Source organism: Corylus avellana, chromosome 8, assembly GCF_965113065.1.
Source record: "Corylus avellana chromosome 8, dhCorAvel1.hap1.2, whole genome shotgun sequence".
Taxonomy (NCBI): Eukaryota; Viridiplantae; Streptophyta; class Magnoliopsida; order Fagales; family Betulaceae; genus Corylus; species Corylus avellana.
Genome location: NC_142497.1, coordinates 22,060,742 through 22,079,279, shown reverse-complemented (window position 1 = coordinate 22,079,279; position 18,538 = coordinate 22,060,742). Strand labels below are relative to the sequence as shown.

The 18,538-nt window shown below is 35.1% G+C and overlaps 1 protein-coding gene and 2 pseudogenes across 1 annotated transcript; 2 read left to right on the top strand and 1 right to left on the bottom strand.

The window, feature by feature from the left end:
• Positions 1-963: 963 nt before the first annotated feature.
• On the bottom strand, positions 964-8,436 carry LOC132163398 (smr (Small MutS Related) domain-containing protein). Its single transcript, XM_059573682.2, has 11 exons — positions 7,672-8,436; positions 6,525-6,550; positions 5,689-5,811; positions 4,965-5,050; positions 4,084-4,316; positions 3,597-3,673; positions 3,419-3,475; positions 2,698-2,765; positions 2,491-2,597; positions 2,304-2,374; positions 964-1,342 (listed from the first exon to the last, which is right to left on the bottom strand). Exons 1-11 carry the CDS (start codon positions 8,210-8,212, stop codon positions 1,220-1,222), a joined length of 1,512 nt encoding a protein of 503 aa, XP_059429665.2. The 5' UTR covers positions 8,213-8,436; the 3' UTR covers positions 964-1,219.
• A 4,713-nt stretch (positions 8,437-13,149) lies between these two features.
• LOC132163149 (mitogen-activated protein kinase kinase kinase 20 pseudogene) lies at positions 13,150-14,076 on the top strand (annotated as a pseudogene).
• Positions 14,077-16,893: 2,817 nt separating this feature from the next.
• Positions 16,894-18,324, top strand: LOC132163148 (uncharacterized; annotated as a pseudogene).
• Positions 18,325-18,538: the final 214 nt, after the last annotated feature.

Below are 18,538 nucleotides of genomic sequence, written 5' to 3'. Positions count from 1 at the left end.
TCGGCGCTTCCTATGGAGACCCAAATCTCTTTTATACTTATTCAACACGATTTTTTCAAAAAAAATAAATAATAAATAAAAAATTGGATTTTTTGAGCCTGAGGTTGAAATTTGATGAGAGGATGGAAGTCTTGTGCCGTACGTTAGGGTGATGACAGAAGAAATTGTCACGAAAACCTTGCATTCGTCAATTGTCATGGCCATGAAACTTCAAAGTCGCCTTTGTGCCGTTAAAAACGGCCAACAAAAGCAGGTTTGAATTTGAATATGGACAACAACAGAGACCCTGAAAACGGAAAGTGAAGAACTATTTTATTTATTTAATATAAATAAATAAATTATTTATTTGGGCATTTCAAATAATTAGGAAATATCTAAAAAGTTTGATGTGCATTTAATTGAAAAACTTCCTTCTTTCAAGTTAATACAAAATTTGAAGTGCAGGAAGAATTAATATCTCCAACAATTTGCAGTCCAAATTATTAAGTAGTACATATATGGTAATTTATATGAAACGCATCTATTCAAAAAAATATAAGTTCTCTCACAATTTTGACAACAAATTGCCAGCAATTTGAGCAATCCCCTTGTTACCACCCACCCAAATACTTAGTAGGGTTTTGTCCAATTAGTGTTACTTTTAAGTTTCAAAGCTAGAAAAATCATGGGACTAGTCCTTCAAAGTAAGAATTAAAAGAGCATTGTTATTTTGGTCTACTACAGTAGTCAATAATGAGGTTCCAAATCGGTTCAACCATAAGAGAATTGGATCTTCAATATCCTTCCGTGTAGCTTCAATTCCAAAGGGTCAAGTCCTTCGGTTACTCGTTTGTGTAGTTTATGCAGCCAACGAAGAATAGAATGAGACCAAGCATCAGCTAGAGACTAGAAGCACATTCTTTGGAGTTGGACAATAATCTCAATTCATCCAAATGTAACAAACGGTCATATGCATCATGTCACTTTGAACAAATACGTTAGTCTTTATTAAGGTAATAGAGAATTGAATACAGACAGCAGCATAGGCATCAGCTAATTTACAATTAAGTTGCCTTTCTTCCCCACCTACCTATGGAAAGAAAAAGCTTTAATAATATTATAAACAACTGGAACCTATGCAAGGATACTAAACACATGTAAATCTCTATTGTTACACAACAAACTTTGACAAGAAAAGGAAAAACTAGTGGTGAGTACTACAGAACTAAGTTTGGTAAAGTTACTCGGCATCACTATCAGAATCCATAAAGCTGAACTCTCTATATCCATTGAGCTTGATTAGCAATGTCCCCTGGTTCTCTTCGCTCCATTCTATACCTTCCTTCTGCATAAGTTTAATAACCTGCATGCAGCCAGAGGGGGCACAACCGAATTATAGTCCAAAAACTCCGGAAAAAGATATCGTATATAATACAAGCCAAATAACTTTGTTTCCCACTAAAGATGAAGCAAGGTCTAATGGGCTAGAGAAATTATAAGAATTCAGTCACCTCCGGAAGGCCTACAGAGTAAACTTAGGGCTTCTGTAATCCAGATAAGCAGAAACTTATTTTTCAGCTTCTCAGATCCATAGTACTTAAAAAAAAAAAAATAATGAGGATGGAGAAAGATTTATTTTGTTATTCCCTTGCCACAGATCAGGACAAAGATGGCAAGGGTAACTGCAATGAATTCCTATCCATCCACTATAGTTGGGGGCAAAACTCAATTATTTATTAATCAGTCTACTCTATAAATTAATGGAAAAAAAGGAGTTTAGTTCACTTACAAATAGCCACATGGCATTGTTAAGCTCTATCAAGGTGCATATGTATAACTCAAAGTTTGCATGAGTGCTTATGCTTGCTGGATTTGGCTGCTATCTATAACATGCCTAGCCAGTACAACATTTTTTCTATGACTAGCCAGTACAGCATGTTCGCACCAAAAGTTATGCTAACAATAGAATGGTGCCTCTCCAACATTTTTTTTTATAAGTAATTAGCCCTAAGGGGGGAGAGGAGAGATTCGAACTAGTAACGTTAGCTTGAGGCGTGGTCTCTAATTGATTGAAGTACTCCTCGGGATTCAGTGCCACTCTCCAACATATTCAAAGATTGCAAGACTACAATAATTCTCATTGCATATAGTTCTCAAAATATCCAACTTGGTCGTTTTGCTACGCACCACAGCCCAAGTTAACAACGAGACCAGTATGCAACAAACAGAAAAAGATCTAACCCCTTAAAATTTTGCTGTCACTAGTTTCCAGAGTAGAGGACACAACATAACAGATGGAAGTCAGATGATTAGGAAACCCATACCGATTGTTTCACCTTTGCCTTCCCTACGCCATGTGACCCACATCCTGTGATAACCCTGAGAGTTTGAATTGCTGGAGCAGACCAATAAAAGTAATCAAATAATTAGAACACTATAAAGTCTGCAATTTTTAATTTTTACAAAATAAAGAAGAGAAAAAAATACAGATGGGAGCCCAGCGTCACTTACAGGGCACATATGTTCCAAGCAGGATGAGAGTTTTTACATACTGCATTGCTTGCTTAACATGTTGGCCGTGTAAATCAATTGTTATCACATTTTCTATGTCCTCGTTTCTGCAGATCAGAAGAAATAGCTTAGTGAAATAAAGAACACTAAAAGCTGAGGTAAAATGAACACAGAATTTTTGTGCTGATCTTTTAACCAATGACCAACCTAGCTTTAAATATATCATGCCTCGCCTTTTCATCTGCCTTTCGAGCCAATTTTGTTTGTACCTTGCCCTATACAAATGGAATATAATCTGATTAACATTTTATCCTGGAACATCCTCAAGAGAAACGCAGCATTAAATTATGGCCATGACAAACCAAAACAATAGGACAGCTAAGACCATTGGGCTTGTGAATCACCCCACAAATAAAATTACAAAAGCACATAAGAATCAAAACTAACAGACTGTAGATCAACTGGCATCAAGAGAGCATCAAAAGGAACCTAAATCTAAAAAGTAAAGAATTCAAAGCAGCCATTAAATATGTTGGCAGAAGTTAGTGTTAAATGGGCAATAACGTTCTTTACAAACAAAAAAAATAAAATAAAAGTATAATAAAAATATATAAATTCCAGAAACACTCAAGCAACCTGTGAAGGAAAACATTAAACAAGGAAAGCCACATGAAAAAGTAAATGAATTTACTGAGGAAAGAACTCCACACTCTTGCCAAAGCCTTATGTAATGCTTTCTTGTATGCAATCGGGTATGTAGCTACAATATTACGTTAACCACTCCTCCATATGGTGGCTTACAGATTTTGTGGCATGCAGAGTGGAAGTACATCAAAGAAAACTAAGCAGATGCAAGATGTAAAACAGATCTACACTCACAAACATAGATACATTAAATTTCAATGTTCTTTGCTGAAGCAGAACAAACCTGCTCAGAAAGGTAGGCTGCATACTCTCGTTCTCCCTTTGAAAATGCCACTGCAGCCTGCAGAAGAATGACGTCATCAGATTCTTTTCTTTATATGTATACAAGTAAAAAAATTAAAATAAGTTAGAATTGGTATCAAAAGTATTCTAAACCACACAAAGAGCTAAAACTATCTTACTTTCTGATAGTAAGACCTCATTGAATCCCAGTGTTGCTTTGAAGATTTTCTGAATGCATGATATTCCTCTCCTTTAGCTACAATGCCAGGAAAAAAAAAAAAGCCAATAGTCAAGAGATCGATATGTTTACAATAATTATACATTTATTACAAAAAAAAAAATCTATTATTAAGAAGGATGTATTCTTTTTTTTTTTTTTTTTTTTTGAACAACTCACTTAAAAGTAAATGTTAAAACTGTGACCAAAAAGAAGTGATTTAACCTCCCAAACAACTATCCAGTATTTTCCATTCTAGTCATAACAAAAGAAGCACTTTTGAATAGGATTGGCTTAAATACTAATAAATTTCACTTTGTGTACACTCTTGTCGGATAAATTGTGAAATGGCTAAAAAACAGCATCTCAGTAATTAAGTTTCTAAAGATTATTAACATGGACACACAATAGCAAGTGCAATAAAGCATTATGAAATTAAGGGGGAATACCACAAGTATCCTGCTGGAGTTCTGTAACACTAGAAGGACAAACATCAAACCCAGGTCCCAATAGCTGCAGTTTCTTTACTACATTCCTCCAATTCATTGTCTTTGGAACGTATTCAGGACTCTTGGAGACATTAAACAATGATTCCAACACCTTTTGAGGGAGATTTGACTCGTTTCTTCTTGCGCTAGTTGGAAAATCAGCTTCAGGACTAGTAAGAACCTTAGCATAACTCCTAAAATGAACAAGACAACTCAACTAAGCACGTAGAATCAGGTTGCAAATATTAGCATCCTCAATGGAAGGAAATTGGTATTAAAAATTATCTGCTTAGCTTAAATATAAACTTCTCTTCGGCCTTTATAAAACACAATTTCCACTGTTCAAGGGATCAAAAACAACTTGCTATTTTTTTCTCACAAATTGTATGATTATGGCCAGTTGCAATAAGACACTTTGATCAGATATTACAGCTTCCAAAGCACTAAAACATCACCTAAGACCAAAAAGCAAGTCACACCAAATGCAGTGTATGATCATCACATATATTTCATGGTGCTACAATTGACATCGGATTAGGTCGTTACTCATTTTGCCTGTTAATCCGCATTTTAATTAATTTGAAATAGTAACATTGACATTTTCAGCTTCGTGCCCTTCAACCTATGCATACATGGCATGATAATATAAATTAGTACAATTTAATTCTTCATTGAAATAAATTAATCAAGCCATATTGTATGGGCTAAAACCCTGCTCAAATTTCTCTCATATTTCACTTTAAGCTCAATACCCAAGTCTATAATAAAATTGAATAATATATTCTGATTCCATATAAAAATAAATAAGTAAAGAAACAAAATTATATATCACAATGAATTACCTGAAACCATGCCCCACAGACCATATACTATCCTGGACGTCACTTTCAGATGAACGGGAAGTGCAATCAGAAGCCACATCTGTAAACTGTTCAAAAATTTACATGATTACTACATAAGGCACATAGCCAAATGGCGAATTCAAAATGAGAATATTTTCAACATTATTGGGAGCCAATATTACTATAAACTACATGCTTCAATATCAGAAGTTAATCCTTCAGGAAACCATATGACTTTGATAGCAAGAAGAAATTTTTTTTTGATAAGTATATATATATATATATATATATATATATATATAATTTTGAGATATTTATTCATTGAGCAAAACTCTAGAAAGTCAACAACCATGTTGAGTGTAATATAATGAAAATACCCCAAAAATTAACCCACCATTGGATAGAGAATCTAGGGCCAGATTCAATTGTGGAAGCATCAAAACCTACCCGATTAGACCCTAGCATGTCTTTTTGACAAGTGAACGAGATCATGCCATGTTTGATTCCATCAAAACCTGGAACTAATCTCCTATTTATATAACAAGAGAAAGAAGGGAAAAGGAAGAGGGGGATATTGTAATAACTACAGAATAGATGTAAGAAGCTGCAGCTCTTCTAGGAGAGAAAAGTCTAATAACCTTGTGAATATGCATGTAAACTCAAAATCATTCCATTCACCACAGCCTCCATAAACAAAATCAAGCAATAAAATAATATTACTTACACTGTCTTTGCGTTCAATAAGAAATCTTATATCTTCATTATGGTTAACACTATTGTCAAGGTAGCTACCATTCCTGTACTGCTCAAAGGTAGGAGCAGATAATTCAAGCAATGCATCCAAGGCCTGAAAAGCAAATAAATTCCCTTTACTCCTTTATTTAATATCAAATGTAAGATATGTTGGGAAATATTTTCAATATTATTCTACATAGTAAAGACTGCACATTGATGCTTTTTGGAGTTTAAAGTTGAATGGTAGACCAAAAAATCAACCTTTTCTGTTTCAATTCTTTGACCTTCAGTGAGGGGTTTTGGAATTATTTGGCTCTCTCTCTCTCTCTCTCTCTCTCTCTCTCCCCCCCTGGGGCTCGAACAGGCATGTTCCTCTACTTCTCTTAATGTGTGGGTTCTGTTTGGGAGAGCCTGTTTGTTTGATGAAGGCCACATGGGGAGGATTTTTTTTTTTTTTTTTTTTTGTAGAATCAAAACCATTGGCTAGAGTATAAAATAGTGAAGGTTTCATTCGTAAGTTCAGAAATTCTTATAGCGCCTTCTTGGGTCAGCGTTGCAGTAATTCCCACGGGAGTTACATGGCCATTAAAGAGAAAGGAATCGTTGCCTCTTTGACGACTGCGAGTCCTATGTGCTCGGTTTAGATCGTGTTAACTTTTTAGATTTCAAATATCTTTAGGGTAGTTGTCTTTCTTGTATACTTTTTATGTACGAGGGCTTCGCCTTCTTTATTTAATAAATTATTATTCATCAAAAAAAAAAAAAAAATACAACATCAATTTGGAAAGAACTTAAACAAAATCCAAGTCACAAAACTCAAATTACCTTTTCAACATTATATTCACATTGACCTGCAAAAAGAAATTTCGGGATCATGAGATGAAAAAATGATAAATAAACTCTTCAGTATAGTCTGCCAATCAGTTACAACTTACACCATTCAACCATTGATTAGAAAGCCTCTTTTGCACAAGACGAAGATAGACATATGGTGGCATGATTGATATATAGACAATAAGACTATAACTGGGGGAGGTAACAATTGAAGCCTAAGTTATAAATAAATAGTAACTGCATGCACATAGATGCACACACATACATGCATGTTTGTATAGCCAAAGGCTGAAGCCTTTGTATGCTGTTGAAACAGAAAATAGTTTACATAGAGAAAGTAAAACTCTAAGTACTCCCTTTCCATAGTAGCGGGCTCAAAATGCAATTTCAGAAAAAATAATAAAAGTTCCCCCTTGGTTCTCTTCCATCAGATCATTTCTATCCCTACCCTTCACATTCAAAACTGAACTTCACCACCAAACACCTTTGATCCAAAACAAAGTGGTCTTTCAATTCACATATGTAGTTACACAAATGGAATAAGTTTACCTCGAAGCACAATCTTCCCTAGTCCTCCAACTCCCTAAGATGATTCAAAAATTCTACTTGGAACACTTACAGGCATTCCCTCAGCCATGTACATAGACATCAAAGAAATTCCACAAAACCAAACAATAATAAAGTAACAGAACAACGAAACCCACTCGGCTAAGCTAAACAAGCATTTCAAAACTTATCAAAGCCAGAGCCCATAGGTATAAAACTCAGTCAACTTGAACTTAGTGAACCTCTTAACAATACACTTTCTTACTCCAAGCTATCACTCCAACCTTCAAATTCATTATGCTTAGCCCCCACTTATCAATAATCAACATTCTATACGTTTTCACATTAGGTGAATGGACTGTGATGGCGTTGCATAATTCCTATGTGGTTGTGTACTGTGTGAAACTAGGCTACATAAGTTATTTCAGGAGCTCCAAAACGGCCTAGTCCATTAGGGTATCGCGAATATTCCTTTGGTCATGACAAAATTTCTGCTACATAAACTTTAAACAAAACAGAATTCCATACAACACAAACTCAATATAACTCACAAAACAAAATCATTCAGAAACAAACTGTAGTAGGTACTTACAGAGCACGTCTCTAACAACAGCCAGGCTGAGCTCGCACTCATCACCAAGCATCGAACACAGAAACTGCTCAGCGTCTACTTCCTGAACGACCTCATTGCTAAACCCTCTGGATTTGGCCCAACCACTCCTCGGGCACGGGCACGGGCTTGCCTTCACGTAATCCTTCCCCAACACCGTCGAAACCGTCCCAGTCACCGCAATAATTCTCTTCTGCTTACTCCCCCTCAAACCCTTCCCGTTCATCACGTTCTCCACAAACCCCGCCTCCACAAACCCCTCCGACGAGCCCGAACCCGACCCCGAACTCGAACCGTAACTCGAGCTCGTCGAGGGGTCTTCGGCACCATAGGCGGCTCTTTCAGGATCGCTGTTCGCTTCTCGGTAGGCCGAAACGGCGTCGTCCAGGGAAGCCAAAGAGAAGGTCTCGGATAACTCGTTGACCTTGCTCTTTTCGTCTTTTTCGTTCGCTTCGACGGCTTTGGCGACGGGATCGGAAGCTCGGGGCCTTCTTCTCCTCTTCTTCTGCCTCGCGTTCTTCATCTTTGTATCGAATCAAAGATCAACGGCGAAAATTTTACGATCGGCAGCAATTGAAACAGTGTGGTTAGGTTTTCTCGGAGACTGGAAAACTGGATAGCCGACGAGGATGAAAGTGAAATAGAAAGTCGGGAGTTTGGGTGGTTTTACAATTTCTGTAAATAACAGACGGGCGGTGGGGGTGGGGTCGTTGAGACTGCGGAGAGGGATTCTTCATTGTTTGACAAAGAGTAAAAATCTAAACGATGCACCTTATAAAGAAAGAGAGAGAAATCCTAAAGTGTTCTGTTGGTTATTGACTTATTGTTGGATATTATTTTTTTTAAAAATAAATTATGGATATTAATTTTTTTAATAAAAAATATATAAAAAAAATACTATGGGTCAATATTTGGTCAATATCATATTACAAATCAATAACTAGATTTATAGACTTATGCAGACTTCACATAAGTCAATGGTAAACTCTACAAATCTAATGATTAATATATTGAATTGAACAGAAATTTTCTTCAAACCAGTATGAAAGAAATATCTTAAAACTCATGTAAAATAGTGTCAAGTGTTTATAAATATTTAAAAGACAAATTAAATTTAATCTAAATTAATAAACTGATATTAATGAGGTTAAGAATTTAATATGAATTTTAAATATTTATAGACACTTGACACTATTTTACATAGTTTGAGGATATTTCCTTCATACCAATTTAGAAGAACTTTTTGTCCTAATTGAATTTGTATGAGAATATGAGTCAAATATAAAGAACTTATTGACTTATAACATTGATAAAAAAAAAAAAATAATAAAAAAAAAAATAAAAAAACTATAACTCTTTTTCTCTTAAAAAAATAGTAATAACGTAGAACTAGAAAAACACAAAAGAGAATATATAACATTTCTCTAAAAAAAAAAAAAAAAAAAGGATTTTTTTTTTAAAAAAAGAAAAATTCGTAAATATATGAGAAAGTGTTTTAACCGACGCGCTTTCAAGGGATCGGTGGGCCACGCTCAATCATTTGTTTTGTTTGTGTCGGGAATAGTGCTATCTTCTTGGCCAGGTACTTATCTTTTTTTTTTTTTTTTTTTTTTTAAAGGTAAACTTTGAGGCTTTCATAAATTATAATATGACTTTTAAAAAAGATTTTTTAAAAAAAAAAAATTGTACGAAAAAGTGAAAAAAATAATGATTTTTTTTTCATTTAAATAGTAATTAAAAAATAATTTATGTGACATAAAAAGTAAAAATATGTGAGAGTTGAACAACTTTTTTTTTTTTTGCCTTAGCCAAACAAGGCCTAACTCTCGCACCCTTTACAGTTTTCATGTTTTATGCTTTTATAGTTTTATTCGATGCATGTGCATATATTGGCCTTTAATCAAAAGGCGTCGGCTAAAGCCTATAGTTCCTGTCTATTGCGCGTCTCGTCCTTGCATTATATATTCCATGAAGATATAGAACATGACAATTCCTCAGTTTAAAAAAATAAATAAATAACAAATAAGGAAGGATGATGCAATAAATTTTTAATGTAATCTACTCTTTTACCCTCTATTTATATATATATCCTAATAATTTTAGGATTAGGAATTGTAGAATTGTGTATCATGTAAGGATTATGCGTCCTAATCTTTCTCTATTGCCAATTCTAGTCTCTATTTCTTTATTGTGAGTTCGTTAGTGATATAATATAAATAGTCATTTTTATAATATAAAACTGATGATATTAATTTTTATAGGGGTAACTTCACTTTAGACTCTTGAATTATCACACGATTTAACAAGCCTCTAAACTTTAAAATCTCTCAATTTAAATCTTTGAACTCCTCCATCAGATTTAGCGGTTAACTTCTAATGACAATACCTAAAAAGACCAAAATATCTCTAATTTTCTTTTAAAAAAAAAATAAATTTGAAATTTTATAAAAAGTCAGGGGTATAAACGTCATTGTCTCACTTTTAACTTTTAAAATCTGACCGATGTGTTCAAATTGACAGCAATTGAAAGTTTAGGGGTTCAAATTAAGAGGTTTTAAAGTTTGGAGGACTTGTTAAATCGCGTGGTAATTCAAGAATCTAAAGTGAAGTTATGCCTAATCATATATACATATAAAAGCCAAATCACTCTTAAAAATGCCTCAATATTGCGACATGTAGCATGAACCCTTTTTATTTTAATGTTGAACCAGTTTTTTAAGGTATAATTTGTGAACTAGTTTTTTAATAGTGAACCGGTTAAAAACAATCATTAAATTAGCGTAGTTAATAGCATTTAATTATATTTCAAGAGTTTTCCATATATAAATTATTTTATAAATTAAGTATTATCAATGCCCAAATCAAATAAGGAAATAAATAATACAAATCAAATCATATATCATATATAATAGCCGAAACCTTCTTTGAAGTGCCTTCAAATCACGACATGTGATGTGAACTCATTTTTTTAAAGACTAAACTGATTTTTTAACTCATTATTTTAAAAGGTGAACAGTTAAAAATTAAAATATGTCCATATTTTTGTTCTATCTCTCTCATTGTCTCTCTTTTTTTTTCTTTTTTTTTTTCAAGTCTTTCACTCTCATTCCACGTCTCTCTCTCTCTCTCTCTCTCTCTCTCTCCCCCTCTCCACTTTCCAACATTAACATCTCTCCTCTTTTTTCTCTCCACCTCTTTCTCTTTCTCCACTCTCCAACATTAACAAAAACATAATTTATTGGCCTAAAAATTCATCTTGGAGGTAATTATTCTTCTTAACCTTTTATTTTATTTTTATTTTAACATATTCTAATTTATATAAATTAAACTTGTTGGGAATAAATTCACACTACAAGCCCACCAAATTCTGGGCCCAATGGCCAATGATAGGCCCATGAAGATATTAATTAAATAGCAATGACTATTTAATTAATTGATAGTCTTATATTCCAATTAGGATAATATTGAAATAAAGACGTCCTACTTATCTCTAGAAGATAACGACTTAAGATTATCTCTACATGATATCTGTTGAATGTTTATCTTTACATGATAGCTGTTGAGTTCTATCTCAACTCTGGACTCTCAAACCAATTCAAATAAGAAGATCCAGTCCAAGTCTACTTCATCTCTCCGAGCCTATAAATAGACCCCGACACAAGGTACTAAAGGATCGGAAATATACTGAAATATTCTCACATATTATTGAGTTAGAAACTTTCTGACTTTGGCATCGGAGTGTCCCCGGTTCCCGGGGACCCCCTTGACAATATTGTCTTTTTTTGCAGTGATTTGAAGTGCATGACGAGGTATTGAAGACCCCAAAGAAAGAGCATCCACCGTGTTGAAAACTGTTCTAACAAAACTAAAAGTAAAGGTCTTATATTTTAATTCATTTGAATGTTTATGGATTTTTTTTTTTTTTTTTTTTGTGTAATTTACTTAGATTTTCAAGCATATTTTTAAGTGTCTTTTTTTTTTTTCTCTGCTTTTGAAAGCAATATAAGACAAATCGATACTAACTTAAGCACCAATACACTTGACAATATATCAACCTCTTTTTTTTTTCTTTTTTTTTTTCTTTTTTTTTTTTCGCTTTTGGAAGTATTTTTCATATAAAAATTCTTTCAGAACACCAAACCGATAATTAAGTAACGAACTTGATGTGAAATGATTTATTTGATTGAATTAAATGTTGAATGAAAAAATTTCTTTTATTTTGTATTCCTAAAAAAAAACAGAGTTTGTTTATTTTCCTTTGTATTTTTTTATTATTTGGAATTATATAGGTTTTATTTGTATTGAAATAAGATAGATGATTATTTGATTGCATTAAATCTTGATTGAAAGATTTTATTTTATTTTATATTCATAATTTTTTTTTTTTTTCAAATGTTCAGAATTATGTGAATTTTATTTGTATTTAAATATAACCTTTAGCAGGTCTTTTTATTGAAAGAGCCATGATTAATTTTTTAACATGACTATTTTAGCCTGTAATAAAAAAAGAAAAAAGAAAAATGAAGACACGTTTATTTAATTGCATTAAATATTGAGTGGAATGTGTGCTTTATTTTGTATTAAAAAAAAAAAAGGAAAAAATTTTATTTATTTTACTCTGTATTTTTCTGAACTAATTATAACTTTATGGGTTTTATTTGTATTGCAATATAATAAGTATCACATGAACAATATCAGAGTTTCCTACTAATTTTCTATTAATAATTGAATAACTGACGTAAAATGGTTTTCGTCGAAAAATATTTTCAGGAAAGCCATTTTCCCTGAAAAATATTTTATGTCGAAAACATTTTACAGCGTTTACCACGCACACGAAAAAAAAGAATATAAGGAAAAAATGCAAAATTTATCATTTTGGTTTACTTGATTTGCAATTAGCTCTCTATGATATCACAAGTGAACCTAAGGAGGTATGTTAAAAATTAATTTACTCTCAATAGTCGAATTACATACCAAAGTCAATAAAATTGTGACACGTGTCTTATTTAATTAAGTCATTATCATACTAACAAAATTGGTTAAATCAATGGACTAATTTTTTTATGTTTTTTTTTAATACCACATTGAGCTAATTGTAAATAAGATAAATTTGAATTCAACAACTAGATAAAGATAACACTTTCCTTATTCAATTAGGAAAAAAAAAAAAAAAAAACATAACCCAACTTCTCAACATATTATCCAATCAGAATAATATTAAAAATATTTTTCAAAAAAATAGGATTAAGTGGATTTATCCGAAATTGATTTTCAAAAAAAAAAAAAAAAAAAGAGAAAAACAGAGCCCTATTGCTAATCTAACACTGAGAGTCGGTGATTTGAGTCGGTGGTTTATGTTAAACCGACTTAAGGTAGCTATATATACAAGCAACTCTGCTCACATCAAATTTGTCCACAGCTCACATCAAATTTCTTCTTTGCTCCCAAATTTCTTGATCAATGGATGCGATCCAATGGTTCAAGATTAAATTTCTTGGGAGAGGATCGTATGGTACGGTCCACCTAGCAAAGTCCAGAAACAGGTATGGTTCTTCTTGGTTAATGGCAGTGAAGTCTGCGCCTATTGAGCGCTCTTCTTCGCTGATGAAGGAGGCGCGGATTCTCCAAGAATTCGTCAATTGTCCTCAAGTTGTTCGTGGGTTGGGGTTTGATGTCACCCTTGAAGGCGGCTTATGGTTCTACAATTTATTTCTAGAGTATGCACCGGGAGGCACTCTTCATGATTTAATCCGAAGGAGTGGAGGAAAGTTGGATGAACGTGACGTTATAAAATTTACTCGAATGATACTCAAAGGCCTTCGTTGCATCCACGAAAAGGGTTACGTTCATTGCGATCTCAAGCCAGAGAACATTCTTGTTTTCCCTTCTCCAGACGGCCGTGGAAGCAGCGTCAAGATCACCGACTTTGGGCTGTCCAAGATTCCCGGAGATTTAAACGAGCTCGTGACAAAAAGGTACGAGTTCCGTGGAACACCGCTTTACATGCCCCCAGAATGTTTTCTAGTCGGTGAAATCAAAGGTAGTTTGGATATATGGTCTCTCGGTTGCGTCGTGGTTGAGATGATTACCGGAAAGCGAGTGTGGGATTGGACAGGCGGCGTGGGTGGTTTGACGGCTCAACTTATTACGGAGGCGCCCAAAATACCTGAAACCATGTCCGAGATTGGGAAGGATTTCTTGCGGAAGTGTTTTACAAGGGAGTCAAGTGACAGGTGGACCGCAGAGATGCTACTGCGTCATCCGTTTATCCTTGAGACTGATCAAGGTCCGCCGCCATCTACAAGAGCTGGCCTTGGTTTTTCTGTACCATCAAAGAACCTGCCTCCTCTTCCTCATGGGTTTTCTTCCAGAAGAATCCTTGCATAACTGCGATCTAGATTGACTTATCAGTGTGTTCTTTACTGTTGTACCACCTTGAATATTTTTTGATCTTTTAGAATAATGATCAAATCATTCCTTGTAATTTCTTATTATAAATGAAGTTGAAGTTTTCTTTATTCAGATTACTGTTTTCTTGTAGAAATTCTATTCATTTGTATTTCTCTGCTTCAGTGAAATTAATAACTTGTTCATCCAATCAAGAAAATATATATCATATGAAATTAATAACTTGCATGCATGCATGGTCTTTGGTTTCATATGACCTTGTCTGTTTCAATGGCTTGCGTTGAACAAGTGGAAAAAAACAGAACAAGCCAATTAAAATGAAACTCAATAAATTAACCACCTTAAAAACCCACCTTGTTAAAAATTGAATAATCATAGGTTGCATTTGCATCAGCCTTTGGCGATCAAGTTATTGCACTCCTTCAATATTGGTTAGACGTACAATGACACATCTCCTCTGTTGCTTTTGGTTCTCTCTAAATTAACCTTAATTAGCACAGGAAATTACAATGAGGTTAATTTCATGACAGGGACCAATCTAAATGCAAGCATACCACATTGTGTGTCTTGTTTGCAAAATTGCAATTCCCCTGCCCACAGAGGATGAGAGAGCAGGGAAATTGTAGAAAAAAATTGGGAGAGAGGGCGCCATGAAATTGATTCAATCCCACACCCACATTTGTTCTCCTTTAATTTTCCTCAGTGAAAGGAGGAAGGCCTGGAAGGGAAAAGCTAGCTCTAGTTCTGCTTTTCTCACTAGGCATGGGCCATATGCAATTGGTGCACACCATCCTTGAAGAGCCCAAAGGCTGATGCATGTCCATGACACACCTTCTAGGCTTCTATGGAGCAGTTTTTTATTTTTTGATGAACACTTAACAGAAGGCCCTGAACCCACTTCAAGGCTCGTGGCTTGGGCTCAAGGGCTTTATGGGTCAGCTGGCCAGCAAGAATTAGGTCCATTTGTGACCATCAACATTGTTTTCACAACTGGGAAGTTTTTTTTTTTTTTTGAAAGGCACAACTGGGAAGTTCAATGCAGCCAACCTTGCCATCTTTGGCAGAAATGCAGCTTGGCAACCGCCAAGTGAGATGCCAATCATTGGTGGGATTGACTGTCCTTTCCGGATCGGGATATGGGTACCTAGCAATTTGCTGCTCGGATTACTAAGATATGTATGTGAGAAAATTTTTTAGGCGTACTGACTCAACAAGTGGGCGGGTTGCTTAAAACTTGTTCAAGCAAGTAGATCTTATAAAGACTTTTTTTGTTTGTCGCCAAAATTGCTAGTAAATTCAAATAACAAAATTGTATTCTTCGTCATTTTGACTTTAAGATCTCAATTTTCAATTTGATATATTTGAGATATAGAAATTGAGTATATTCTAAATTCAATACCTTTGTCAGCTTTTCTTCAAATAAATAACATAAATGAAATGAAAATACAATTATTCGCCATGATAAACAAAATTAAAAACAAAGAATAAAAAAAAAACTATGGGTGACATGACCAATGATGGCTAGGTCATCTCCCAATTACTCACAGGAGTAAGAGTTCAGAAGTTTTCAAGCTTCTTTTTGGTTTTGCAGTCTCCCCCAGGTTTTCGACAGGGAAAGGTGGTGAATCGGTTGAGCACATTGTGGAGATCCCTTCTGTTTACAAGTGGGAGATGATGAACAGGGCTCTTCATGCTGCTGCTAGAGGAGGAAATTTGAAGGTCTTACAGGACCTTCTTTCTGATTGCTCTGATATTTTGGCTTACAGAGATATTCAGGGCTCAACTATCCTACATGCAGAAGCTGGCAAAGGGTAGGTTGAGGTGAGACTCTTTGCTACCATGTGCTCCTGCAACCACTTCCTTTTTGCTCTTGTACACCAGTTTTTTGTTGTTGACTAAATTATTCATCTGTTGGTACTTTACTACTGTATAGAAGCTTATTTCCATTTTTCCACTAAAACAATAACGTGAGTGGTTATAAAACGCATCATGATTTCTAATGCAAAATCCTTTCATTTATTTATCTTGCTTTGAGTGATTCAGTCACCTTAAATTGCTGATTGTTCCTTTACCATACCTACTTAATGATATGTGATCATGGAAGTGAAGCTTGAGCAACAGGATACGAAATGCTTGAAATAATCACAGAAACTCTTGAACCCTTTCTAGGACCTAGAAGCCCACCAGGAAGTAGCTTCAAACTCTCAATCGAACCACCTCTCTCCTTTCCCAGGCTTATGCTCATCCAAATATTGTAAATGCAGTAGGTCACCAATCATTTACCTATGAATTGCTAAGAAGTTTAAGCCCTGGTCGTCTCTTGAATGCTATAAATGTTGGCTTTCGCCTTTTAGTGGCTCAGCGGATGCCCCTTCTATTGGATAAGAAAGGCTGCATGCACTAATCAGTTAACCTGAACAAAAATAGGTATTGTATCAATAACATCTATAAACTCTTCTGCATGCACTATTTCATCTTAAAGTTCATTTCTCCTCCATAGAGTTGTGTCCCAGGTTGAAAATGAATCAGATAAGAGTAAACATGCAAACATAGATATTTCTTATAAAAAGGCTCTTCCCAAAATCCTGCTTTCCAACTCTTAGATTTGAGTTTACCACACAAAGTAGATGGCGGCAGATGCATATTAAGTTTGCTTGCGGTATGAAATAAATTCAATAATTCTAAACCTTTATCGATATCTGCAAAGCTCTGATTTAAACTAAAAATATTGGCCCACATGAGGTTTCCCCTTACATGGTGCACCTGTAGGAAAAACGTTTCTTTGTTTTCCCTCTCTCTCTCTCTGTCTCTCAAATTCAACTATTGCAACGCTCTCATCATTTCACTTCAAAAAATATAATCTTGCTATCTTGTTATTAATGCAGGTAGTTAAGTATCTAATAGCATCCTTTGATATTATCAATGCCACTGACCATCAGGGCAATACAGCATTGCATGTGGCTGCTGACAGGGGCCAATTATCTGCAGCTGAAGCTCTAATATCTGCATCTCCTTCATCCATCTCTCTGAAAAACTGTTCAGGAGAAACTTTTCTCCATAAGGCTGTGTCTGGTTTCTAGACGCTTTTTCCGGAGGCTAGACCGACAAATTGAGCTTATGAAGCAGTTGGTATGTGGGAACCTTTTCACCATGAAAGATGTCATCAATGCCAAAACTAATGATGGAAGGACTGCTCTTCACATGGCCATCATCGGAAACGTTCACCCTGACCTTGTGAAACTTATGATGACCGCTCCATCAATCAATGTGAATGTCCATGATGTAGATGGCCTGACGCCACTTGATTACCTTAGGCAACAGCCACATTCTGCGTCATCAGATATACTAATTCGACAGTTGATTTCAGCAGGAGGAATATTTAGCAGTCAGGATTATACTGTAAGAAGAGCAATTGCTTCCCGCATAAAAATGCAAGGTAATGGTAGCAGTCCTGGAACTTCGTTCAGAATCTGTGACACAGAAATATTCTTGTATACAGCCTACAGGCATTGAGAATGCCTCAGATGCAATTGCTGAACAGGGTAGTGCAGGAATGAGTTCATCGTCGATAGAGTTAAGTCCACACGATTCAACCAATGAGCACAACAGCTCACTAACTAACAAGAAACCAGATTCTGTGAATACTACAGGACAACGACTGAAATCTGTCCTTCTATGGCCCCAGACGAAAGCAAAGAAACCTAAGGTGTTCAAAAAATCTATCAATGAGGAGGGTTCAGGGAATCATACAAGAAATGCAACAGTTCAGATGATACTCCAACCCCACTTAGACTCAGATTTTTGAAGCCTTCATCACTTCCTAACAACAAACAGACACTTTCTGTGAGGAGTAATCAATCGAGTCCATCTGCCAAGAAAAGATTTGCTTTAGGGCTAGTGCATGGTGTTGTACAGGCCATGCCGCATATTTCCGTGCCACGCCGAGCTCGTTCAAGTTCATTCCCAAAATCATCACTTTCTTCACCTAATTCGTTGGATAAACAAAAAGGTGTTCTTGTTGAAGATGATGTGGCAGGACCATCTTGCTCAAATCAACTATTTACTGATATAACACCAAATTCGATTAAACAAAGCTCCACTAGTAAGAGTTTGAGGAGCCAGTATTTCTGTTGTGGTACAGCAGGCGTATCTGTGAAAGCCCCAGCAAGCACGCAGTTGCAACAGCAAGGCCAGATTTACAAGTGTCCCGTTGTTTCAGTGGCTTGATTCACTTGAAGAGAAGACTTGGGTATGGTGATGCAGGCCTCAAACGGCAGAAAATAATTATTTGTCATGAAACCATGCCAAAAAAAAAAAAAAAAAAAAAAAAAAGGCACTAACTTGATTTGCAATTAGCTCCCTATGATAACACGAAATATTTTCAAGGACCCAACTGGGACTTAACCAGGACCCGCCCAAGACCTAGCCAGGACCCGCTTAG

Excerpts from the sequence above, each read along its gene's own strand:
- LOC132163398 (XM_059573682.2), bottom strand. The coding sequence starts at position 8,212 with ATGAAGAACGCGAGGCAGAAGAAGAGGAGAAGAAGGCCCCGAGCTTCC. Across the intron at positions 5,812-6,524 it reads GTGAATATAATGTTGAAAAG|GCCTTGGATGCATTGCTTGA; the intron begins GTAATTTGAGTT and ends TTTGCTTTTCAG. Across the intron at positions 2,375-2,490 it reads GCTTGGAACATATGTGCCCT|CAATTCAAACTCTCAGGGTT; the intron begins GTAAGTGACGCT and ends GGTCTGCTCCAG.